Below are 26,174 nucleotides of genomic sequence, written 5' to 3'. Positions count from 1 at the left end.
TTTACCCCTCCCCCACCCACATTGGACTTCCTTCACCCCTCCAGCTAATATGAAGTCACATCGGCGGGGTTTAGAACAGCTTTTGTAAAACAGGAGCTTAATGAACAGTCTCTGCTGGGAGTGCACAAGTAAGTACACAATCACTTCCCCACCCCACCCTAGGGGATAGGGGAGGAGAGACACAGTTGGACAGGACCCTTGCAGGGAGCAGTGCCCATGAAAGCATCTGTTGAAGAGGTTTGGGGTTGGATGCATGAAGGGGGGAGGGGGAGTGTAATGTTTGCCAGGAACACAAGATGTATTTATTAATAAAGAAAAAATGTACTGAGGCTAGCAGCCCCCACACCACCACGACCACCCCACCCACCACTGCCCTAGAGTAGACCATCGGGTACCCCAAAGTCTCAACTGGTCCCCCAAGACTGGTGACCCTCTTCCACGGTGTTGCCCTTTAAGGGGCAATCACCACAGTGGTTCCCTGGGAGGGAGAGGGTGTGTCTGTAGGGGAGGAATATTTAGAATTTTTTTTTAAGTGCAACACAGTAGTTAGCACTGCTGCCTCACAGAGCCAGGGACCCAGGTTCGATTCCAGCCATGAGTGACTGTATGCAGTTTGCAAATTCTCCCATGTTTGTGTGGGTTTCATCTCGGTGCTTCGATTTCCTCCCTTGGTCCAAAGATGTGCAGCTTAGGTGGATTGGCATGCTTGCACCATTGGTTCCATAGCCCATGGAAGAGGTAAGTTTGCACTATATCCAAATTAGGGAAGAGGAATAATGAGACTGGGAGATAAAAATTGGAAAACTATAATTCTTCCTGGCACAGTGATACCTTGGCTTCTAGATATGACTCTTCTGGACATAGTTCAACATCACTTCAAAGACAGGCGAAAAAAAAGACATTGCCTGGACTGGCAACACTCAAGAACTCCTGGATCTTGACAGACTTCTACGTTGTTTTTACTGCTTTGTGTTAAGTATATGTAAAATCTTGCTTAATAAATTCCGGTTACTTGCACCTTGTAAATCAAGCACAACTGAGGACTCTAGTGGTAAAAATGAAGAATTAAGAATAAGATTAGGTGGGAGAAGTTGTAAATTTGGAAGATGCTACTGAAGAAGCCTTGGTGAGTTAATGCAGTTCATCCTGTAGCTACTTTGCACCGGTGGTGGAGAGAGTAGATTTTTAAGGTTCTGAATGGGGTGCTGGTTACACTGGTTGTTTTGTCTTGAGATGGTGTGGAGCTTTTTGAGTATTCTTGGAGCTGCTTTCATCCTGGCAAGTATACAGTATTCCATTACTCACACGCCTTGCAGATGGTACACAATTTTTGGGAAATCAGGAAGACCCCCTGACTTGTTCCTGACACAGTATTTATGAAGCTGGTTTGTTGGTTTCTAATAACCCACTGGATGTAAATAATGGAAGTTTCACTGATGGTAAAGCCATTGGGTGTTAAGGGGAGATAGTTAGATTTTCTTTTGCTGGAAACAGTCAATGTCTGGCACGTGTGGTGCAACTAGTATTCGCAACTTATCAGCTCAAATCTGAATGTTGTCCAGGACAACATGTAGTATTTGAGAAGTTTTAAATGGTATCGAACACAATGTTGGAGGGAAGGTCATTGAAGCAGCAGCTAAAGATGGTTGGATCTTGGACATTACCCTGAAGAACTTCTGCAGTTTAGACTTGGGCAATAATCACATCTTTGTGCCAGATACGACTTCAACAAGTGGAGAATTTCTGTCCAGATTCCTAGATTAAATTTTACCAGCATTTCTTGATAACACATTTGGTTAAGTATTGCTTTGATGTAAAGGACAACATTCTCACTTCACCTATGGAATTCTGTTCAATTGTCCATGTTTGGGCTATGTTTGCAATGAGGTCTGGAGCAGGGTGGTTTGGATGGCACTCAAACTGAGTATCGATTAGCAGGTTATTGCCAAGCAAGCTTCACTTCATTACTTTATTGCATCCCCTTATATTACTTTATGATCGAGAGTAGATTCATGGGAAGGTATTTGGCTGCATTGATGTGCCTGCTTTTGTGGTGGAGACACGTCAGGAAATTTTCCCTATTTTCAGGTAAATGCTTGTGTTTTCAGAATTTTCAAGTAAATTCTTTACTGGAACAACATGGCTCAGGGCATGGCTAATTATAGAGCACTTCTTCAGTACTGTTTGTGGGATGTCATGATGTATTGGATTTTCTGTATCCAACGTCTTCAGCCATTCCTTGATATCACAGATACCAATTATCAGTTAGTTTGATTCACTCATTGTGGAGTGAATCAAACTAACTCATACTTGGTATCTGAGATCTTGGAGATCTTAGGAGGAGACTGGGACAGGTCATCCAAGTTTCTAGTTGGAGATGATTGCAAATGCTCCAATCTTATCTTTTGTATTGACATGTTGAGCTCTGCCATCATTCAAGATGGGGATGTTCATGGACCCTACTCTTTCTGTTAGTTGTTTAACTGTCGATCAACATTTACAACTAATTGCAGCTGGATTGCAAAACTTTCATCTGGTCTGCTGGTTGTAGAGTCACTTAGCTTTGTCTTATAACATGCTTCTTCTGTTTAGCATGTATGCAGTCCTATGTTGTAGCTTCGACAGGATGGTACCTCATTTTTGGCTATGTCAGGTGCTGCCATTGACAGGCTCTCCTACACTCCTCCATTGTAGAGGGGGAATAAGCCAGGCCATACATTTAATGATTACGCTTAAGCACAATTCTGCTTTTGTTGCTAATGGCCCACATTTCCTCGTGAATATCCAGTTTTGAGCTGCTAAATCTATTCTGAATCTATCCCATTTAGTATAATGATGGTGTCACACAATACATTGGATGGTGTCCTTTATGTGAAGACTGCACTTTGCACCCATAAGGACCATATCAGTTTTCATTCTTACTGATACTTAATGGACAAATGCACTTGCAACAGGTAGATTAGTGAAGAATAGATCAAGTTGTTGTTGGTTCTTTCACCACTTGGGGCAGGATGAGGCTGGCAGATAAGTCCTTTAGAACTCAGTCAGCGCAGTCACTGAGTGTCACTGAGCCACTCTTTGTGATGAGCTTTAAAGTCCCCTGCCCAACCTTTCCTACCTTCAATGCTTCTCGCAAATGCTGCTCAACATGAAGGATTATTGATCTAGTGGCTGAGGGGAGAGGTGGCAGGTGATAAAGAACAAGAGGTTTTCTTGTTCGCATTTGACCTGATGCCACAAAACTTCATGGCATGCAATGTCAATGCGGAGGACTCTCTGGTCCACTGTACCCCTACCTCTGATGGATCTGTCCCGCTGGAGGGATATGATATGCCGAAGGCAGATTATTAAGGAGTTGTCTCAATTTTGGGCAAGACTCTAGATATCAAAGAAGTGAACTTGCTTGGTCGACTGGGCAGGGTATTATGCCTTTGCCATTTCTAATGCATACATCTGTCTGGTTTTACTTTTATTTGACTTTTCTGTAGCTGCATGATATAACTGAGTGGCTTGCTTGGCCATTTTGGAGGGGAGATAGGAATCCACTGCATTATTGTGGGTATGGAGTCATTTGGAGTCATATATATCAGGTAAGGATAGCACATTTCTTTCTCTAAAAAGCAATAATACTACATAATTTAGAGGTTAGTTTAGTGGTTGGATCAGGCGATAGCTTAAAATATATCCGTGAATATTATTTTATTGCTCGTCACACACAATTAAGGAACGAGATCATACAGATCTAGTTGCTGGAATAAGGGAAGTGATTTTGCAGTTTGAAAACTCAAACTGTTACATACCATCATAAAATCCTGCTGCCAAATATTCGTGTTCCCCAGTTGGCATCCAGTCAAGGCAGAAACATTGTCCACATTGTGAGGAACCACTAAACTGAACTGATCCGATCTCCAGAATGACAGTGCATTGCACCTGAAAAGTAATAGTGATGCTTAGTAATCAGAAAAAAATGAAATTAAACTTGTTTGCAAAAGATTACATTTAATTGCAAAGTATGGAAATACAATAAATTAATGCATGACTTGTCATTTTAGATAAGCTTTAATCTTTCTAGGTAAATCATTTATTAATTACCTTGCATATGATTGGTCCTTGAATAGATGAAGCTATAAAAATGAAAAACAAGACTTTTCAGAAAAAATACTGGATAAACTGATAAATACCACAAAGAACTGTACTTAATATATTTTGGTCCTGAATCATGCAAACATAAATTTTCAGTTAGATTGTGCCACCTGTAACTTATACAGACTGTGGTCAATCTGAGTTTGATTGTTTGTAAAATAACTCTGTAGATTAGAAAGGGATAGGATGATTCAAGTTGCATGCTATGAGCAAGCAGCAATAAAGAAAATTTCCAGGTTTCAGGCTTTAGGGCAAACATCCCCAATATTAATTGAAGAGTTTCCTTTCTGTTATCAGTACCAGAATTATTATATGTAATCTGATTTAAATTAAAAACAAATGGGGCTATTTTGTCACAACAGCAGAAAGTGGATAGTTAAAATCATCCAGGCGAGTCTTTGGCCAACATTCTGCACAGATCTCATTGGATTCTATTTTAAATTGCTCCTCTGAACAAACAACAAAGGCACCTATTTGAAGTTGGCAGGGTCCTTGTTTCAATGTGTATATTGAAGTCTGATAACACCTTCCAGCACAGGCTGCAATAATAATAGTCTGAGTGGGAAATTTGATGTGGCTTCTCTACCGGGAGAAGATAACAGGATGAGAGTCCAGGCCAGATGGCAGCCAAACAGAAACATGTTTCTTTCTTGCTGCACAAAATGGAGTGCTCCTCCTGAAGCCACAAGCCATCCCTGATCAGGGCTACCCCTTCTTATAAGAACTGCCTTGACAACCCTACTTCTCTTGTTGTCAGTGACTGTTCTTGTCTCCGACTGGTTAAATTCAACTCCTGTCTACTAATCATCTGCTGCTTCCCATCTGTTTTGATAATGGCGGGGGCAGCTGACTTGCAATGGGCATGTCAGTTAAAATCACCAGGAGGTGCAACTGAGTAAAAAAAAATCAGGCATATCAGAAACTTATAATAATCCTCAAATTCCTTGCACCACCACCTCCGCCCTGCACCCGGTCAGTGAGAAGATTTTACTGGATCTGATCACAAACTCAAAATAACCATTACTCTCCCCCAACATTGCACCCCACATCACCCCCCAACCCCAGGAAACCCCCACCCCAAGCTTGCAAGCCAAAGGAGAGAGGCTTTTTACACATGGTAAAGTCATACCACAATAATCACTAATACATAAATGTCTAACGCATCGCAGATAAGTGTCTTTGTTCAAGTTGCTACGTCAACAGTTGACACTAATGGATTGTGAAAAGCAGCATCTACATACAATACAAGCTTTCGACTTGGGGGCCAATGTAGTTTAAAAGGCTATTAAGTTAGAATATAGACAGTTCAAGTCTTTTACTTTCGTTTGAATTTAATATGATAAAAAATCTCCTCATTTTATAATAAACAATACTGGTCCTGCCTTTAACAGTCAAATGCACATCTCCACTGGGAACTTGAATAAATGAGGCAACCTTATTGTACACACAAAATCAATTATCTAAGTACCAACACCTCCAAGCAGCAAAAGGTATGTACTCCCAAGAGTCAGATTTATATTTATTACAGCTTTCTAGATGAAGCCACAAGCAAAAGGTAGTGAATAAATTGACAGTATTCACGTTGCATGCTATATGGTTCTGAGGTTGGCCGGAATTTTGTAATTACAACTGCACTGTAAACCTCAAGAGAAAATTGCCTGCCAAATTGACGATAAAAGACTCTTAACATTAATTAACCTTCCAGGACCTTCTTCAGGAGCTCTTATCTTTCTAGCCACAACTAACTCTGCAAATAACGCTGCCACAGATTTTTCTGGTAAATGATGGGAAAGTAAATGTAATATAATGTAAGCAGATTGCAATAATAAAAAAAAATCAGGGACCAAACAACATTTTGTAGCACAACTGAACATTGAATGCAATCCCAAATTAAAATGTATTTAAAAATATATATTTTGTAAATCAATGTTTTCCAGAATCCAGCTCTGTTTGTACTATATTGATCATACTCTAAGAACTATTACAGTTTCTATTAGACATCTGAGAGTTTAGGTAGCAGTATCACAGCTAAATCCAATTTATCTTAGCCTGACATATATACACACAAACTTCCAAAAAGCAATTAGGAGCAAGAATTGGGCAATTCCACAATCTAAGAGAACCGAGGCCAGGTGAAGCATCCCAACTGCTGTTTCAACTGAGATCAGCTAACTCCACACATACATAAACCTGGATCAGCAATATGACCTTGAACTGGAGTGAGAATTGGAGACGCTCCAACAGAAGGCAATTTGTTTCAGAATTCAGTCACATGCTGTATAGAGGTGCAGGTTCAAAATAGATTTGTGTTAAGGGGGACCACGGTGAGGTAGAGGATGAAGAACTGCAAAACTGAACCTATCCAACAGGCACAAAATACTTAGTTCCAGTAAGATTAAGGATAGATTAATGGGCTTGAAAGTAGGTTGGTGAGGGAGGGAGAATCCAGTCATTGTGATCTATGCTGCCACCATCAATAATGGAAAACATATAATAAAGAAATTCTACTTGGAGAGAGTACCATGAACCAAAAGCTGAATTGGAAAGGATCTTCCGTGTTATAACCTCTGGATTACTACCAGAATCACAGGTAAACTGGCACAGGAAAGGGAGATTAGAGCGATCATATGGTTGAAGGAATAGTGTGGGAAAGTGGGATTCCATTTCTTGGAACACTGGCATCAGTACTGGGATCAGACTACTGGGGAGGCGATGGCTTAGTGGTATTATTGCGAAACTATTAATACAGAATCTCAGCTAATGTTCTGGGGACCCAAGTTCGAATTCCAACATGGCAGGTGGTGAATTTGAATTCTATTTTAAAAAAAAAACCTGGAATTACGAGTGTAATGATAACTATGAAACTATTGTCGATTGTTGGAAAAACCCATCTGGTTCACTAATGTCCTTTAGGGAAGGAAATCTCTGTCTTTATCTGGTCTGACCTACATGTGACTCCAGAACCACAGCAATGTAGTTGATACACAACTGCCCTCCAAGGGCAAAAAGAATGGGCAATAAATGCTGGCCAGCCAGTGATGCACATGTCCCACAAATGAATAAGGAAGGAACTTCACCATTGGGGTAGGCGCAGTACAACCAGACTTGGAATCATGAATAACACATCAGCAATGTCCAACATTTAATGTGATTTTGTGATTGGACAACATTTGCTAAATAATCCTCAGTGTGCTAAAACTTATATCAAGATCCAATTTAAGATGGTCAATTGGGCTTGTATTGTGGTGCACGTGTGTGTACTGGAGACTATATACTTTAACACAAAGGGCCCTGTTCTTTCCAGAAATAATGTAGACACACACTGCACCTGTTCAATCATCAGGGCAATCAGAGTCAAGCTGCCTGCTTTAAATTTTCAAACAATGCTTGGCAGTTAACTGTCAGTCACCATTATGGCTATGCTTTGACTACAGTCCACTTGCCAACCAATCAGCACTCTCTTCTCGTACAGTATAAAACTGTTGTTTCCTCTGACATTGGTATTGAGATTGTTGTAATGAGTGCAAGATGAAAAGCTTCAACAAAATTTTTTTTAGCAATACTCAAGTTTTGTACCACAACAAATGATTATTTGTAGAGTCAGGATTGGAAATTAAACATACCAAGTTACAAAGTCAATTGGAAAAATGATAAAGGGGAGGAATAACCTTAATGATGGAGGTTGAAATCACTTCAAAGATATGTGAAGATATAACAAGAGAGAAGCAGGAAGTGGAGGCTTTATGGGTAGAATTAAATGAAGAAGATTTAAAACTAGCAGCAGTTGTGTCTAGTGTCCTGACGGCAGCTCGTATAAATGTTGATGTTAGGCAGGAAAGCATGTAGCAAAGACAGGATGGTTTGAGTGGAAGATTCAAGCTTTCATGCAGATTGGGATAATATACTAACACCTTTCATAAAGATAGTGAATTTCATGAGTGCATCCATGATAAATGGATGCACTCATGAAATTGATGATAAATTTTTTATAATAGAACCAACTAGGTGGCAGGCCAGATCAGATTTAGTTATGAGGAATGAGTCAGGTTTAGTTAACAACCCAATGGCATGTGAGCATTTATCAAAGAGAGAACATAATACGATCAAGTAAAACATGGTGTTTAAGAGGGGAAACATGGGACAGCTCCTCAGATTCCAGTCAGAATGTAATGAGGCAGAGACTATTCACAGTAAAGTGGACAATTCTGTTCATGAATAAATGATTTAACATGATACAGAACCAGTTATAACCCTGAAGGACAAAAGTTTTACAGTCATGGACCACAAAGGAAGTATGAGACAAAGATTAAAAGTATACAAAATGCCAAAAATGCACAAATTCGGTGCACAGAGAAGATATACAGAGCAGCAATAAGGTGGCAATGCAAATTGTAAGAGCCAAAAAAGGCAGCATGAAAAAAAACTTGCAAAATCAAAATCAACAAAAAAGATTCTCACAATTCCATTAAGGAATCAGGAACAATGTAGGCTCCTTGAAAATTGATAACAGCGATGTTGTCAATGATAATAAGGAAATAAGAGACATATTGAATCATAATTTTGTTAGTGCTTACTGTAGAGAATATTGGACATCCCAAGAAGTCTCAGAGCTAGGGGGAGGGATTTTTCACACAACCTGCCACGTGTTTCGCAGTGGTGGAGGTGGTCTGCCATTGACTGGCGGCGGGATCCTTTGGTTCCCCCCTGTTGTCAATAAAGTTCCCCATTTAATGCACCTCTCATCGCTGGGAAACCTGCGTGGGGGATGCACCATTGGCAGGACTGGAAGATCCTGCTGGCATGAGTGGCTGGAAAATCCAACTCTGGGTCTCAATTAAATTAATGTAAGCAAGATAATAGAATGGAGAAATTAACAGCTCTAAAGAGCGACAAATCTCTAGGACCAGATGGTTTCTTTCCCAGGGTATATAAAAAAGTGAGAACATTGCAGATGGCTTAACTATAACCTTTCAATTATTTATTGATTTAGGAACAGTTCCTTTAGTTTGGAAAACTGCCAATTCCACACTGCTATTTAAGGAAGATGACAGAGGGAAGCAAAAGAATTATAGACTAGTTACCGTGACATCTGTTGTCAGTTTACTAAGGATAGATTGACTTAATACCTTGAAATTGGATCGTAGAAAATGAGCACAGGGTAGGTCACGCCAGATGAATCTGATTGAATTTTTACAAAGGGGTGACTAGAGGTAGTGGACAGGGAAATATGTATGGATGTTATTTATGGCTTCCAGAAGACATTTGGTAAATACTTTCATAACCCATTGTTAGCTAAAATTGGAACTAAAGGCAAATTATTGACCTGGTTGGGAAATTAGCTGAGGGAAAGGAGACGGCGAGTAGAGATAGTGGTCAGTTACTCTATCTCTTTGTGAGATAGTCGTATCTCACAAAGATTTGTATTCGGGCCTGAACTATTAATGGTCTTAATTAACAGTTTAAATTGATCTGGCCGCCACATTACAGGAAGGGTGTGGAGGCTTTGGAGAGGGTGCAGAAGAGGTTTACCAGGATTGCCTGGATTACAGGGTATGAGCTATAAGGAGCCACTGGACAAACTAGGGTTGTTTTCTCTGGAGCGGTGGAGGCTGAAGGGAGATCTGATAGAAGTCTATAATATTATAGGAGGCATAGATAGGGTTGACAATCAGAATCTTTATCCCAGAACCAAAATGTCTAATGCGAGGGGGCACGTACTTAAGATGAGAAAGGGAAAGTGAGGGGCAATTTTGTTCTCTACAGAGAGCAGTAGGTGTCTGGAACGTGCTGCCAGGCATGGTGGTGTTGGCAGACATGATAGAGGCATTTAAGGGGATTTTAGATAAGTTCATGAATATGCAACGAATAGAGGGATATGGATCAAAGGCAGGCAGAAGGGATTAGTTTAATTTGATACCATGTTCGGTACAACATCGTGGGCCAAAGGGCTTGTTCCTGTGCTGTATTGTTCAATGTTCTATGAAAACCACACATTGAGAGGTGTAAGAATGTAAATGGAAGCATAATTTTACAAAGAGATATTGATAGTTTGAATAAATGGGCAAAACTGTGGCAAATGGATTTCAGTAGAGGCAAATTTGGGGTAATTCTTTTTGGACCGAAATTGATAGAACAGAGTATTTTCTAAATGTTGGAAAGCTGGAAACAATGGAGGTTCAAGTACACAGACCATGAAAATGTCACGAACAAGTACAGAAAGTAATCAAAATACTAATGGAATGCTGACCTTTATGAAACAAGAAGTAGAGTATAAAGTCCAACTTGGCCTTGGAAGAAGTGCAGCGTAGACTTATGTGATTCATGACAGAAGACATTAAAAGCACTATTAGCAATAATAGTAGAAAATCACAGGGCAAAAGGGAAGGAGGTTTATTATCAATAGTGAAAAAGATACAAAATTAAAGTACTGGGATTAAGGACTGACAAGTAGTACTAGCAGGACATTTAGAAAATCCTAATAATATCAAGTAGAGTTAAAATGGTTTTATTAAAGGGAAATTGTGCACACACAATATTTATTCAAGTTGATTGAGTGGTTAACAGGAATTTGCAGATATAATATATTTGGATTTCAAAAAGGTATTGGGATAAGGTGCAAGTAAATGTGACTGCGCAATATAAAAGCTAATGGTGTTGAGGACAGTATATTATCGAGGGTAGCTGATTAGCTAATCCACTGAAAACAAAGTCTAGATAAGTGGGTCATATTCAATTGGCAAAATTTAATTCACAGGGTGCCAGAGAAATCAGTTCTTGAGCCTCAGCTATTTATAAGCTATATTAATGAACTGAAGGGGCTAAGTGTATTGGACCCAAATTTGCTGACAATACAAAGATAGGTGGGAAAGCAAGTTGTAAAAATCCAAAGCATCTGCAAGGGGTCATAGATAGGTTTAAAAGTTGATCGAAAATTGGTAGATGGAGAATAACATGGGAAAATGTGAAGTTAACCAGTTTAGTGGCAAGGATATAAAAACAAAATATTTAAATAGAGACTGGAGAATGCTGTGGTACAGAGGGATCTGGGTAACCTTGCACATGCATCACAAAAAAGTTAGCATCCAAATTTCTAAGGAAAACAAATGGAATATTGGTCTTTATTGCAAGAAGGATGGAGTATAAAAGTAAGGAATTCTTGCTAGAGCTGTGCTGTTGGTGAGACCACATCTAGAATACTATATATAGTTTTGGTCTCCTTATTTAAAGAGGAATATACTTGCATTGGAAGAAGTTCAGAGATGTTTCGCTTGGTTGATTCCAAGAATGAAAGGGTTGTCTTATGAGGGAAAGTTGTTCAGGCTTACATGCGTTGGAGTTTAGAAGCATGAAGAGTGACCTTATTGAAACGAATGAGCTTCTGGGGGAATTGACACGGTAGATACTGAGAGGATGTTTCCCATTGTGGAGGAATGTGGAGCTGTTTTCCCTCCATGCCCACTGACCACCTTTGTTTTGCAGTACTTGCTACCCAACAGCAGCACATGATGAGAATACATACTTTTTATTTTGCTGATTTCTCATATTGCCAACAATCTAACAAAGTTGTAGCATCCATTGTCTTCACCATTAAGGATTGAACCCTGCTACCATTAGCCTAATGGCAAGTCTGCTTTGGACATTATGGTTTTAAGATAGGGTTAACTACACATTTAAATGTTGCTGTGGCTTGACACGCTGTGCTATGCAGAAGCAATGTAAAAGTGAGCTCAGCACAATGCTGTGACAGCGTACTGAAAAAGTGATGAACCTGAATGCTGTAATTACCTGCCTGACATCTCACTTTAATTCCTTAACTTCTGCATTAAATTTAATGTGGACTGGAAAGCAAACTTGGGACTTTCCTGTTTTGGAATACTCAGTTAACTACTCATTGCATGCTATATCCTGAATATATACTTTTAAGTTTTTAAATATGATAGCTAATATAAATTATTGCTTGTCGAAAGCTAATACCACATGCTGTCTTCAGGTCAAAAGGGAGAGAGCACAGGAGGCCTAAATAGGGAGAGTGAAGGCTAACAAACTATCTAACAGGAAAGGTGGGAAATGACCTCTGCAGTAGCGAGTTTGCTGTGTGTGTGTCAGGCGAGGAGCTCAGTTGTTAATATAGTGGAAGAGGATAGGTATTTCTGCAAAGCAGGGAGGAGCTATAGTAATCCAGCTCAGTTTAGTGGTGGTGGTCTGATATTGCTCCCTATGAGGGTTGTTCAACATGGAAGTGTTGTCCTAAATCAGAATTGCAAAAAGAAAATTCAGTGAAATGACACCCTTTTCTCTTAACAAATTGATCATCCTGTTTAGTTTTACTGTGAGGCACATTTACACCCACGGCACATTCACTATGATGCAACAATGTGTTTTTATCAAGATTCTTCCATTTCTGTATGTTGCCTTTGCCAAAGTCAAGTTGTAGTCTATCATTCAGCTGTCAAAATAACCTTTCATAGTAGTTCAAACTAACAATATTTACAAGGTAGGAATCAAGCCTTATTAGATACACTTTCCTGAAGCCAAGGACTTTATGATGTACAGTACAAAAACAGAAATGAACAGAATACAGATACCAACAAAAAACTATTTGGACAGGCACTCTGGGGAGCCCAACTGAGGGGGGGTGTGTGTGTGTGTGTGTGCGCGTATGTGTGAGTGTGAGACAGGGAGACTTGTGTGTATGTGGGGGGCAGGTGCACGTGTGTGTGTATGTGTGTGTGTGTGTGGGAGGGAAGAGGTGAATTGTGTGTGAGCACGTGTGTGGGGAAGTATATTTGTGGGGGAGGAGGTGTGTGTGTGTTGGGGGGTGGTGGGAGGTGTGTGGGGGGAAATATGTGTTCGTGTGGCGGGGGGGAATGTGTGCAAATGGGGACGTGTGTGTGTGTGTGTGTGTGTGTGTGTGTGTGTGTGTGTGTGAGAGAGAGAGAGAGAGAGAGAGAGAGAGAGGGGAGGTATGTGTATGGGGCTAGTGGTGGAAATCCCCCCTCCCCGCTGCATTTGTTTTTGTTAGGGTGGTACAAGATCTGGTCTCAACATTTGTTGGTGCATCTGAAGAGATACGCATCAGTTTTCAGTCAGAGCCCAACACGGACAAATTATGGGAAAGTTCTGCCTTACGGCAGTTGAGTATAAAGCAAGCACTGGGAATAACACAAACCAAAGAGACAGACAATTCAGTCAACAGTGGTTAGCACTGCTGTCTCACAGCGCCAGGAACCTGGATTCAATTCTGGCCTCAGGTCACTGTCTGTGTGGAGTTTTCACATTCTCCCCATGTCTGCATGGGTTTCCTACAGGTGCACTGGTTCCTCCCACAGTCTAAAGATGTGCAGGTTAGGTAGATTGGCTATGCTAAATTGCCCCTGAGTGTCAAGGGGATTCTTAGGGTAAATACATGTGGTTATGGGGATAGCACCTGGGTGGGATTGTTGTCAGTCAGACTCGATGGGCCAAATGACCTCATTTTGCACTGCAGTGATTCTATGTTTCCAAGCCATCTAATAGAACATGAACACAAGAGTTAAAATAAAAGAGAAGGTTCGGGGGAAAAATAAACCTGGCTGACATAAGGAGAAAATAAATGTGTTCTGGTGTCAATTTAAATCTCAAATAAATTATCATTGCATCAATTAAAACAGTTATTATTCTTCACCTGATCATTACATAAAAGAATTGTAAAGCAACTATCACTTGGAAGTTACTTCCTGGGCTTATTCTCAAGTCAAGAAAATGTGTTGAACTGCTCTCAATAATGACACTGAGGATAAAGAGAGGATTTATCTTTCCCCAGTGGACCAGTTCATTCAGACGTTGATGATACATCAGAAGTCCATAAGCCTTTTATTACACTTTTCAATCTCCAAACACTAATTGGTATTTTATGATAACCAGTCTACAGGTGCAGGCAGTGGAGGGTATCTTCACATGGCTTTGCGCAATGGCAAGGAAAACTAGAAAATGTAATGGAGTTTTTGAATTTGAAACTAGTTCAGCTGGGGTAAACTAAGGGAAATTAAATAAGACTTAAAAATCATTTTACTGGGAAGCCTCCAGTCATTACATGGTTGAAAGACTACAATTGTTCCCATTGTTAATGACCATTCTAAGTCTGGTATTATACATCACTGATTTGTCTTTATCTGACAAGTATTTATTTAACAAAAGTTTCTCAAGGGTTTCAAAATTTTAAAAAGGGGCAATTTCATCTAAGTTAGAAATACCATTTAGTTGCTTTAAATGCTTTTTGAAAAAGGAATTCGAAAAGATGGATCTGCTTTCAATCATAGAAATAGGAGGCCATTCAGCCTATCAAGCCTGTTCTAGCATTCAGCTAGACCATGGTTGATCTGCAGCCTCATTCCATTTGTGCACACTGGTTCTGTAGCCCTTTACTACTTGCATGCAGTGAAAAAAAAGTCAGTCTGAGTTTTGAAATTTTCAATTGCTTTGGGTAATAGGCTGTTCCAGACTTCAACTATGCGGAATTAGTATACAAAAGTACCTACGGGGATACTGTATTTTCAGGATTAATATATTCAGCTTTATATAACTAACATCTTATTTCAGAACCAAACATGGCATAAGGTGCCCCATAGACATCCAAAGAATGTTGATTCTTTCAAGACTAAAATCAGTGATTGAATCTACCTTTGAAGCCAAGCAGTCCGTTTTCAAGTGAAATCCGAGTGAGAAAATGCTGAATGCACTAAGAGTGGCTCAGGATCCAACAGGCTATTAGATGGTCAATAATTGCTGGTAATAATTCTGCCAGCACATCTAGATGCTCTTCAACATGGGAAATGCTAAGGGTATGTATGATGGAATCAAAAATGCAACAGGTCAATCAGCAAAGAAAACAGTTCCACTGAAAATAAAGACAGAAGAGGTCATCAGTGTGATAAATAGATGGAGATGGTGGAACTCTAGGGGCATCTATGTGAACAAGGAAGATTAGACTCCATAGAAAGGTTGCCTGTTTTGGCAAAGCTAGATATTGAACCCACAGCAAAAAAGATTTCAAAAATTTCAAAACACAAAGACATGGGGAAAATGTGCAAACTCCACAGTCACCCAAGGGTAGAATCGAACCACGGACCCTGGCGCTGTGAGGCAGCAGTGCTAATCACTGTGTCGCCCCATATCCATTGCAATGTGACACTACCATTGTGCTAAATGGAATAAATTCAGAACAGATCTAGTAATCTGAAACTGAACACCTATGAGATGCTGTGGGCCATCAGCGACAGCAGAACGGCATTCAACCACAATCTGCAACCTGCCGCATCCCTCACTCTCTAATTACCACAAAGCGAGAGGATCAGCCCTGGGTTAATGAGTGTGGGAGAGCATTTCAGGAGTCATGCATTCCTAAAAATGAAGCATCAACCTGATAAAGCCACCCACAGGACTACTTATATGCTAAACAGTGGAAGCAACATTCTATTGACAAAACTAAGTGATCCAACAATCAATAAATCAGATCTAAGCTCTGCAATCGTGTCATATCCAGTCTTGAATGGTGATAAGCAATTGAAGAACTGTCACAGGAGGAGGCTCCACAAAATATCCCTATCATCAGTGATGTGGGAGCCCAACTCTTCAGTACAAAAGACAAAGCTGAAGTTTTTGCAATCATCTTCAATCAGAAGTGGCAAATGGAGAATCCAACTCAGCCTCCTCTCTAGGCCCTCAGCATCACAACTGCCAATTTTCAGCCAATTCAATTCCCTTCATGTGATTGGACACAACGATCTCTGATGGCATCCCACCTTTAGTGCTGAAAAACTTGTGTTCCAAAACTAACTGTCCTCCAGCCAACCTGCTCCACCACAGCTACAACACTTGACATCTACCGGACAATGTGGAAAATTGCCCAGATATGTTCCATTCACAAAAAGCAGGACAAATCTAATCCAGCCAATTTGATTTGATTTGATTTATTATTGTCACATGTATTAACATACAGTGAAAAGTATTGTTTCTTGCGCACTATACAGACAAAACATACTACTCACAGAGAAGGAAACAAGAGAATGCAGAATGTAGTGTTACAGTCATAGCTAGGGTGTAGAGAAAGGTCAACTTAATGCGAGGTGAGTCCATTCAAAAGTCTGACAGCAGCAGGGAAGAAGCAGTTCTTGAGTTGGTTGGTATATAGCCTCAGACTTTGGTATCTTTTTCCTGAAGGAAGAAGTTGAATGAGAGAATGTCCAGTGTGCGTGGGGTCCTTAATTATGCTGGCTGCTTTGCCGTGACAGCAGGAAGTGTAGACAGAGTCAATGGATGGGAGACTGGTTTGTGTGATGGATTGGGCTATGTTCAGGGGTCGGTGCTGGGGCCTCATCTATTTACTATTTATATAGATGATTTGGAGGAGGTAACAGAGCGTATGGTGTCGAAATTTGCTGATGACACCAAGATTGGTGGAACGGCAAATTGTGCGGAGGGTGTGGAAAGTCTGCAGAGGGATCTAGATAGGCTGGGCGAATGGGCCATGAACTGGCAAATGGAATTTAATGTTGGCAAGTGTGAAGTTGTCCACTTTGGTAGGAATAATGGTAGGAAGGACTATTACTCACATGGCAAAAAACTGCAGCATGCGACGGTGCAGAGGGACCTCGGGGTCCTTGTGCATGAGTCGCAAAAACCCAGCCTGCAGGTGCAGCAGGTGGTCAGGAAGGCGAATGGGATGCTGGCCTTCATAGCGAGGGGGATTGAATATAAAAGTAGGGAGAGGTCTTGCTGCAACTGTACAGGGCACTGGTGAGGCCGCAGCTGGAGTACTGTGTGCAGTTTCGGTCGCCGCACTTACGCAAGGATATTTTGGCCTTGGAGGGAGTGCAGAGGAGGTTTACTCGGCTGATACCGGAGTTGAGGGGGTTGAACTATGAGGAGAGGCTGAATAAACTAGGCTTGTACTCGTTAGAGTTTAGAAGAATGAGGGGAAATCTCATTGAGACATATAAGATGATGAATGGGATGGATAGGATAGAGGTGGAGAGGCTCTTCCCGCTCAGAAAGGACAGTAGGACTAGAGGGCACAGCCTCAAGATAAAGGGGGGGCGGTTTAGAACGGAGTTGAGGAGGAACTTCTTCACTCAAAGGGTGGTGAATCTCTGGAATTCTCTGCCCGTTGAAGTGGTGGAGGCTGCCTCGCTAAATATATTTAAGAGCGGGTTGATAGGTTTTTGATAGGCAAGGGGATTAAGGGTTATGGGGAGAGGGCGGGAATGTGGAACTGAAACACGACAGATCAGCCATGATCTTATTGAATGGCGGGGCAGGCTCGAAGGGCTAGATGGCCTACTCCTGCTCCTATTTCTTATGTTCTTATGTTCACAACCTTTTACAGTTCCTTGCAGCTTGGGCAGAGCAGAAGCCATACCAAGCTGTGATACAATCAGAACGAATGCTTTCTATGGTGCATCTGTAAAAATTGGAGAGCATCGTAGCTGACATGCTAAATTTCCTTAGTCTACTGAGAAAATAGAGGCATTGGTGGGCTTTCTTAACTATAGTGTCAGGATGGGGGGACCAGGAGAGGTTGTTGATGATCTGGACACCTAAAAACCTGAAGCTGTCAACCCTTTCTACTTCTTCCCTATTGATGTAGACGGGGGCATGTTCTCCTTTACGCTTCCTGAAGTTGATGACAACCTCCTTTGTTTTGTTGACACTGAGGGAGAGATTATTGTTGCCACACCAATTCACCAGACTCTCTATCTCTTCATTGGTTGAGATCCGACCCACTACGGTGGTGTCGCCAGCAAACTTGAAAATCGAATTGGAGTGGAATTTGGCCACAGTCATAGGTGTATAAGGAGTATAGTAGGGAGTTAAGAACACAGCCCTGTGGGGCACCGGTGTTGAGGATGATCGTAGAGGAAGTGTTGTTACCTATCCTTACTGATTGTGGTCTGTGGGTTAGGAAGTTCAGGATCCAGTTGCAGAGGGAGGTGCCAAGGCCCAGGCCACAAAGTTTAGAGATGAGTTTCGTGGGAATAATAGTGTTGAAGGTTGAGCTGTAGTCAATAAATAGGAGACTGACATCAGTGTCCTTCTGATCTAGGTATTTCAGGCTTGAGTGCAGGGCCAGGGAAATGGCATCTGCTGTGGACCTGCTGCGGCGGTAGGCAAACTGTAGTGGATCCAGGTAGTCCAGGAAGCTGGCCATGACTAACCTTTTGAAGCACTTCATAATGATGGATGTCAGAACCACCAGCCGATAGTCATTAAGGCAAGCTGCTTGGTTTTTCTTAGGTACCGGGATGATGGTAATCTTCTTGAAGCAGACAGGGACCTCAGACTGTTGTAAAGAGAGGTTGAAGACGTCTGTGAATACTCCCGCCAGCTGATCCGCACAGGATCTGAGCTCACGTCCAGGTACCCCATCCGGGCCAGTTGCTTTCCATGGATTTAACTTCAAGAAAGCTGCTCTGACATCTGCAGTGGTGACCGCAGATATAGGTTCATCCAGGGCTTCCAGGGTGGAAGTTGACCTCTTGCTCAAAACGGGAAGAATGCACGGAGCTCATCAGGGAGGGGTGCGTTGATTTTACATGCCTTCATCTTGTGGCCTGTTATGTCTTGCAGACCTTGCTACAGTCAGTGGGAGTCGGTGTGGCTAGCCTGGGACTCTAGCTTGGTCCGGTATTGTCTTTTGGCATCTTTGATGGATCTCCTTAGATCATATCTGGCATTTCACCTCATCCCTCTACTCTCGATCATTAGCAAAGTGACGGTCACTAATGGTGCTACCAAGCTTACTACCAAACTTACACAGCAATAATCTGCTCACTGACACTCAATTTGGGTTCTGCCAAGATTACTTGCCTCCTGACTTCATTTCAGCCTTGGTCCAATAATGGACAAAAAAGATGTGCTGAAGGGGGGATTTGACAGTGACTGCCCTTGGCAACAAGGAGCCCTAGCAAAGCTAGAGTCAACGGGGATTAGGAAGAACTCGCCACTAATTAGAAGCATAGCTAGCACAAGGGATGAAGATTGTGGATACTGAAGGTCTATTTCAGTCCCAAGTTACTGCTGCAAAAGTTCCTCAGCGTCCTCGGCCCAACCATCTTCAGCTGTTACATCAAGGCCTTCCTCCTGTCATAAAGTCAGAAGTGGGTATGTTTGCTTATGATTACAGTGTTCAGAACCATTCATAACTCCTCAGATTTAAAGCAGTCCCTTCCCACATGCAGCAAAACCTGGACAGCACTCCGGCTTGGACTGACAAATGACAAGTAACAAGGAACATTTGCACCATACAAATGCTAGGCAATGGCCATTTCCAACGAGAGAGAATCTAACCATCTCCCCATGACAGTCAACAGCATTGATATGGAAATGCCGGCGTTGGACTGGGATAAGAAGTCTCACAACACCAGGTTAAAGTCCAACAGGTTTATTTAGTAACAAATGCCACTACCTTTTGGGGCACTGCACCTTTGTCAGGTAAGTGGGAGTTCTGTTCACAAACAGGGTATATCAAGACACAAACTCAATTTACAGAATAATGATTGGAAAACAAATTTTTACAGCTAATCAAGTCTTAAAGGTCTGTACCTTTAAGACTTGATTAGCTGTAAAGATTCGCATTCCAATCATTATTCTGTAAATTCAGTTTGTATCTTTATATGCCCTGTTTGTGAACAGAACTCCCATTTACCTACGAAGGAACAGCGCTCCGAAAGCTGGTAGCATTTGCTACCAAATAAACCTGTTGGACTTTAACCTGGTGTTGTGAGACTTCTTACTGAGTCAACAGCATTACTATTGCAAATTCTCCAATAGTCAACATCCTGGGATTAGTCTTGAGCAGAAACTCTACTGGACCAGACACACCAATACTATGATAATTCACCTCCTGACCACCACCACCACCACCACCACCAACCCCCCCCCCCCCCCCCCGCAAGGCTGCAGCACCTGCTCCTGATCGCTTCCTTGCTGGATAATATGCATGTGGATATCAGGCTCAGACCAGAGTCAGTCAAAATATGTTGCCTAGACCATTCAACACTCAAGATCTAAGTTCACACACATAAACTATGTGGCCATGGAACTGCATTTCAATGTGACTGTGTACTAATGTAAATGTACTGTGGGCCAAGGAAAAAAGGAAACTAGGAAAGCAGAAATCAAAAAGTGTCTTTTATACCTACAACTATCTGCTGCCCTCATGTGACAAATCTGCACATTGCTTGTGAGAGAGAAAAACGTAATTTTATCCCTTACCAGTTGGATGGTCTTCATGTCATTAAACCCATTACCATGTTTACAGGTCTCAAAGTCAAGTTAAGCAAATGGGCAAGAAGGTGGCAGATGGAGTATAATGTGAAACTGTCCACTTATGTCTGAGTTTATAAGCCATCTCTACAGGTTTCATGGCTCAGGCAAACTGGTCACTGAATTATCAACAGCATTTGAGAGTATTCGGTACCTGCTTAGATCAGGTACCAGAATATCAAATCTGTCAGAAGGTTTAGTTTCATTCAAAAGTCCTCATTAGCATCCAGTTACCTTGACTGCAGAGACACCATTTATCTCCTCTACTGACCCCAAATATCTTATTATCATTAGTATCAAGCAGTACTTTCAACCTGAGGCAAATATTTTTCAAATTTACTCTTCGAAGCAATTCAGGACTGGTTTTCATGCTCCCCCAAGTTTGGTATCAGGGCAGAACTCACATGAAGCTCAAGATTTTTGCCGAAACTCAATAGATCCTATGCACAACTCACCCCTTGGTAAGGCTTTATGGCTGAAGACAATTGCGGACATTAAACCAAATGGCTGTGTTTCAGGACCTGTGACTGTGATCAAAATCAGTCGACTCAAGTTCTACATCTCCAATCCTGGTCTGATTTTTCTGAGAAAAGATAAGCTAGGTTTTTGAGTCGTCTGGTCTTTGCTGTCTGCCTTAATCCAATTCTCTCATTGCAAAGAGTTGGATGCAATGTCAAATGCCTACAACTTTGGCACAGTCCTCAAAACATATTCCTTTGTTGTACTTTATGGCGGAAATAAACTAGCATAACCAATTGTGTCATCTCCTAGCTCATTATCACATCTTCCCTCTGCCTGTGCCTGTGGTAAGTGCCATTAATCCAACCTCCTATGAGATCTATACTTGGGCAAATAAAGGGGGTAGAGGTATCTCTTTTCCTCATTTATGCTCCTGAGAACTCATCAATCCCTTCGCATATTGAAGAGCAAATAGGTCCCTCAATCTAAATGCACCATTTATGTCTGGGTTCAACATTTGTATTTTGTTCATTATTCAAGCATGACAAATGAAAGATGTAAATCTATTTCAAGTACGCAATGTATCAAATATTTAAAATTGTTCACATCAGAAGGTAATTCTCTACAAATATAACCAGTTGAGAAGAAACGCTTCTCTTCAAAAAGCAGCTGTTATTAAAACAATCTTTCCAACTGAATGAGAATAGATCATTGTCATGGTGAAAAAAGTCCCTTTTTCTGAATGGAGAATAATTAAAGCTGTACTTCAAATTTAAATCACAATTAATTTTCACCGTTCACCTGCCTTTTAAATACTTCATTTTATACATATTTAAGGATTCTGGGTGTGGCAAGCTGTAGACGACGACCTTTCCAGAGGAAAATGCAGCTGCTAGGATACCGAGCCTTGCCATCTGAGGATTCTAGGGGAAAAAAAAATGAAAATCAACAAGACTTTACTACTGCACTTTGTTTACAGTATCAGGTGTAACCAGTAGTAACCTGCTCATGGCTCACTTACAGACTTGTTGTTTCAAGCTGTACTGCAGAGACTGAATCATATAATGCAGGCCAAACACTCTAGTGCAAGGCTGGGGTAGTGCCACACTCAGAGGCTCTTTAGATCAATAATAAGCCAAGGTTCTGTCACCCTTCATGGGTGGATTTAAAAGATCCCGTATTACTATTCCAAGAATAGTTACATTCTCTTGATGAGCTGTTCAACATTTATTGATGATTTAAGATCACCAAAGCTGATTATATTGTCATTAATCTCATTGCTTTTAGTAAAAATATCCTGCACCAAAATTCATACCCTACTTTAAACTTCCTACTTTAAAGAGAGTCCTGTCCTTCAAAGTAGCTGCTATTCACATCTTAAATAACATGAATACTAATCCAAGTGTTATGGCAAGGTTCTGACAAAGCAGGTACATGCATAAACATTTTATATAAAATTGTTCTAATGCTGAGTCAATGACTACTGTTGCATGATCCCAGGAGAGTGACAATACACTTGTACTCCTGCTTGACACTCCATCAGTGATCTTCTCAGTGCCGTACACCGACTGGGCCAGACTGTCCAGAACCGCTTAAGGTCATCCATCAGAGCCATTTTAGGTGGCTATAATTAGAATCCAGCAATATTCCAATGACAGATTGTAGCCACTAGGATTACATATTATAGAAACTCTATGATAGTTAACACAAATATGACATGAACACAGAGGCACCATATGTCTTCAGAAGTATATTCCTAATTCAGCACTTAACTGTTGTATCAATAAGAATTGAGTTGTTCTGATTGGATGTTGGGAGTGTCTGTGGCCAGGCCCATGAAACTGGACTGCAGAAAAGCTATCAGATAGTAATTATGAGGACAATAATTAAAGCTGTGCAGGTAGGTGGGTTAGCTATGGTTAAGTGCCCGGGGTTACGGGGATAGGGCTGAGTGATGGGCCTGGGCAAGGTACATTTGCAGAGGTGCAGACTCAACCAGATGAATGACCTCCTTCTGCACTGTAGGGATTCTATAATTACATGAATAATTAGAAGAATAGTGGGTCTGTTGACTGCTGATGTATAGGGGACAAGAGGAGTGGTTCAGGTGAAGCATTTTTTTTAATCACCTGTTCTCCAAGAACTTTGGCATCAAGGGCTATTGGCAAATGATGCTCTTGCTTTTCATTCTCCACTTTTTGTGGTCAATTTAGCAATAAGGGTTAAAGATATGCAGCATACGTCCAAAATCACACGCAGGAATGTACTGCAGAGATCCTTTTGAATGGGCAAAGACAGAAAAAGCATTGCCTGAGCACGCCAAAGGGCTGCTCGTATTTCTTTCACTGCAGGTATTGGGGACAATACCATTCTGGTGATAAGTAGCAGAGAGGCAGAGGTGGTATCTTGAACTTGGGTAAAGACAGAAAAGTGAGCAAAACCTAACACATTCTCACCCTGCATCTCTTTTCATAGGAAATGTGATGCATGTGATCCTCCTCCCATCATTGAGATTTGCTGTCACCTCCCTGAGGCAGCAATGCAAAGCAATTGTCAGCTGCAACCTGAAACCATCCCAATATAAAAGGCAAGGGCAACAGATAGTGCTGCCCAAGTTGTAATTTTACACTCCAGCAGCTGGCGTAGCTTGGTGACAAGTCTCCTTGATGAAAAGCAGAGATCTCAGACATTGTTTCACAGTGAAGCTGAGGCACGAGAGGGTCATCCTGAAGATTCACAGAGAGAATGGTGTCCTGCACAGTGCCACCTGCTTCCTCTGCTTTTATTCTCCAGTCCTTTTCACTGCTCCCTCTCCGATCCCAAAAATAGTCATACCAGATCACTCATGGTTGGAATAAACTGTTTGCAAAGCAGACAAAGGTAGTCCAGCACTGGCCCAAAACTACATTCAAATGTCAAAATTCACTTGTAGCAGACAGCAAATGGTCCATATGTTAATCAGCAGACTAAAAGGACAAATCAGTATGGAATGGTTGTGCCTTTTACTGAGCACTCCTGCAGAGTCCTTACTGGATGCTGCTGCCACAGTTTGCTGGGTAAGTTTACCATGTGGCAACTGAAGCATAGAAGTAGACCAATTATATAAAAGGGTACAAGCAGTGTAAAACCTTCATTAAATATTACAATGATCTCTGGTGGTTCTGACTGGGTGTCCACGATAGGAATGTATATTTGAGTAAAATGTTTCAATAGATGCATTTATTTGGGACACTAGCCAAATTTTCCCTCAAATTAATTTCAAATTCACTAAAGTAAGACAAATAATCTTAAGAATTATCCTACATTCTCAAAACAAAACAAATATCAAATTTCAATAAGTCTCCAAATATGCTTTCCTTAAAAAAGGGGTGGATTATAAACATTTAAACAAACTTTAACAAAGCAGGCAAATTACCTTTCTAGTGGTTTCTGGCAGTTCCCATGCACCACTGGGACACCACTTCATATCCCAGATGCACCCGTAGTCAGTGGCAATACAATAAGCTAAAGCAGCATTCAGTTGAGGGCTACAAAAAACAAGGATTTACAATATACTTTATTTTCAACATAATACACAGCATAGGCTCTGTACCTTACATGTGCTAACCACTCTGCCACCCAGGACAACTGCCACGCAATTGTAGAAAGATTATGAGAAGTGACATAAAACTTTTTGTCATTGGAGAAATTGAGGGGACAGAAGCATAACTAAAGACTTTCAGCAGTGATGAAATAGGGAGGCATCACTATTGGGGAAGCAGAATTAAATGTCTTGATGATGGGTAAATTTTGGAGTTGGGAACTAAGCTCTATGTCAAACAGGTTGAGAAAATTTGACCTCATTTAGCCTGAGCAAATCGCTGGGTAGGGGAGTATATTGAATCAATGTTAGTTAGTTTCAAGGCTGCGTATGGGGATTCACCAAGGCAGCTCTTCCATCCACGGGTCTCCCCATTGGAAATAGGCTGCCCCAGTAAAGGAAACTCACTCCAACCTTTCTTTAGGCATAAAGGTCTGGTAAGTTCTCATATGTTCTGGCCCCCAACCACCACGATTCCTGGGTTGGGTCACAGTCTGTGCGGAGTCTGCACGTTCTCCCCATGTCTGCATCGGTTTCTGCCAGGTGCTCTGGTTTCCTCCCACAGTCCAAATGACATGCTGGTTAGGTACACTGGCCATGCTAAATTCTCCCTCAGTGTACCCGAACAGGCACTTGAGTTTGGCGCCTAGGGGATTTTCAGAGCAACTTCATTGCAGTGTTAATATAAGCCCACTTGTGACACTAATAATAAATAAAACAATAAATCTTTATCTCACTTATAAAATTCCTACCATGCAGAAGGTTTAGCCCATCAAGCCTGCACCAACAATATCCCATCTAGGCCCCGTACCCCACGTATTTACCCTGCTAGTCTCCCTGACACTAAGGGACAGTTTAGCATGACCAATCAACCTAACCCATGCACCTTAGTGGAGTGTGGGAGGAAACCAGAGGAAACCCATGCAGCCACAGGAGAATGTGCAAACTCCACACAGATGGTGACATTACTTTCCTGTTGAATTCTGTGAAAATATTAATTTCCACTCCAATGCAACCCATATAACTGCTTCCACCTCTTTCCTCACTGTTGCCAAATTTTAATTTTCTTTTTAAATATCCAACATGAATTAAATTCTGAAGGACTGAGACTCCACAATAAAATGTTACACTGATTTATTCATTACTTTTATAAATCATATAGCCAATGACAGGAAATTCACTTATAAGTTTGACAGAAATTTGAAGTTTCTCTTTTACTGTGTGAAGTTAATATTCATGATTGAATAACACCACAGACACTGAATGCTTCTGGTTATTTTTTCACAGCAAAGCACACTATTATTTATGTTCGTTTCCTACAAGAACCCCCAAGTATTTGGTCATTTTTAGTGTTGCTCACTCACCATTGCTCCTGTTGGAGGTCTCCTACTTGCCATATCTGAAGCAATGTTGATTCTGCATGCTGGTCCATCAATTTATGCCTATCATCCATTCCTTTATTGCAATAAATAGCTGCATACTGACAGGCAGCTGAGCCCTCTGGGGTTGGGCACCATTCCAGACACCACACAGGACCACCTACAAAGAAGTTTATATCCCAGCGATCTTTGTGAGCAGGTAGTGACTGGAATCTGCAAAATGACAAAAGTCTATTTTATTACAAACACATCACATAAAATTAGGATTAATTTATTGCTTTTCCTGTGCGTCTCAAAAATACATTTGTCAA

At 41.2% G+C, this 26,174-nt stretch overlaps 1 protein-coding gene across 1 annotated transcript in view; it reads right to left on the bottom strand.

The window, feature by feature from the left end:
• Positions 1–26,174, bottom strand: part of gtf3c2 (general transcription factor IIIC, polypeptide 2, beta) — a 97,766-nt gene that overhangs the window by 41,028 nt on the left and 30,564 nt on the right. Inside the window, exons 7-11 of the mRNA XM_080192313.1 lie at positions 25,849–26,076; positions 24,320–24,431; positions 21,710–21,827; positions 4,093–4,124; positions 3,801–3,930 (exon numbers count right to left, since the gene is read on the bottom strand). Coding sequence (XP_080048439.1) covers positions 3,801–3,930; positions 4,093–4,124; positions 21,710–21,827; positions 24,320–24,431; positions 25,849–26,076 — 620 coding nt within the window. The remainder of the gene's footprint in view (positions 1–3,800; positions 3,931–4,092; positions 4,125–21,709; positions 21,828–24,319; positions 24,432–25,848; positions 26,077–26,174) is intronic.

The sequence above is a fragment of the Carcharhinus amblyrhynchos genome, chromosome 7, assembly GCF_965287045.1.
Source record: "Carcharhinus amblyrhynchos chromosome 7, sCarAmb.v2.hapA, whole genome shotgun sequence".
Taxonomy (NCBI): domain Eukaryota; kingdom Metazoa; phylum Chordata; class Chondrichthyes; order Carcharhiniformes; family Carcharhinidae; genus Carcharhinus; species Carcharhinus amblyrhynchos.
Note: the sequence above shows the minus strand (reverse complement) of the source record. Positions and strands in the feature narration are given on the sequence as shown.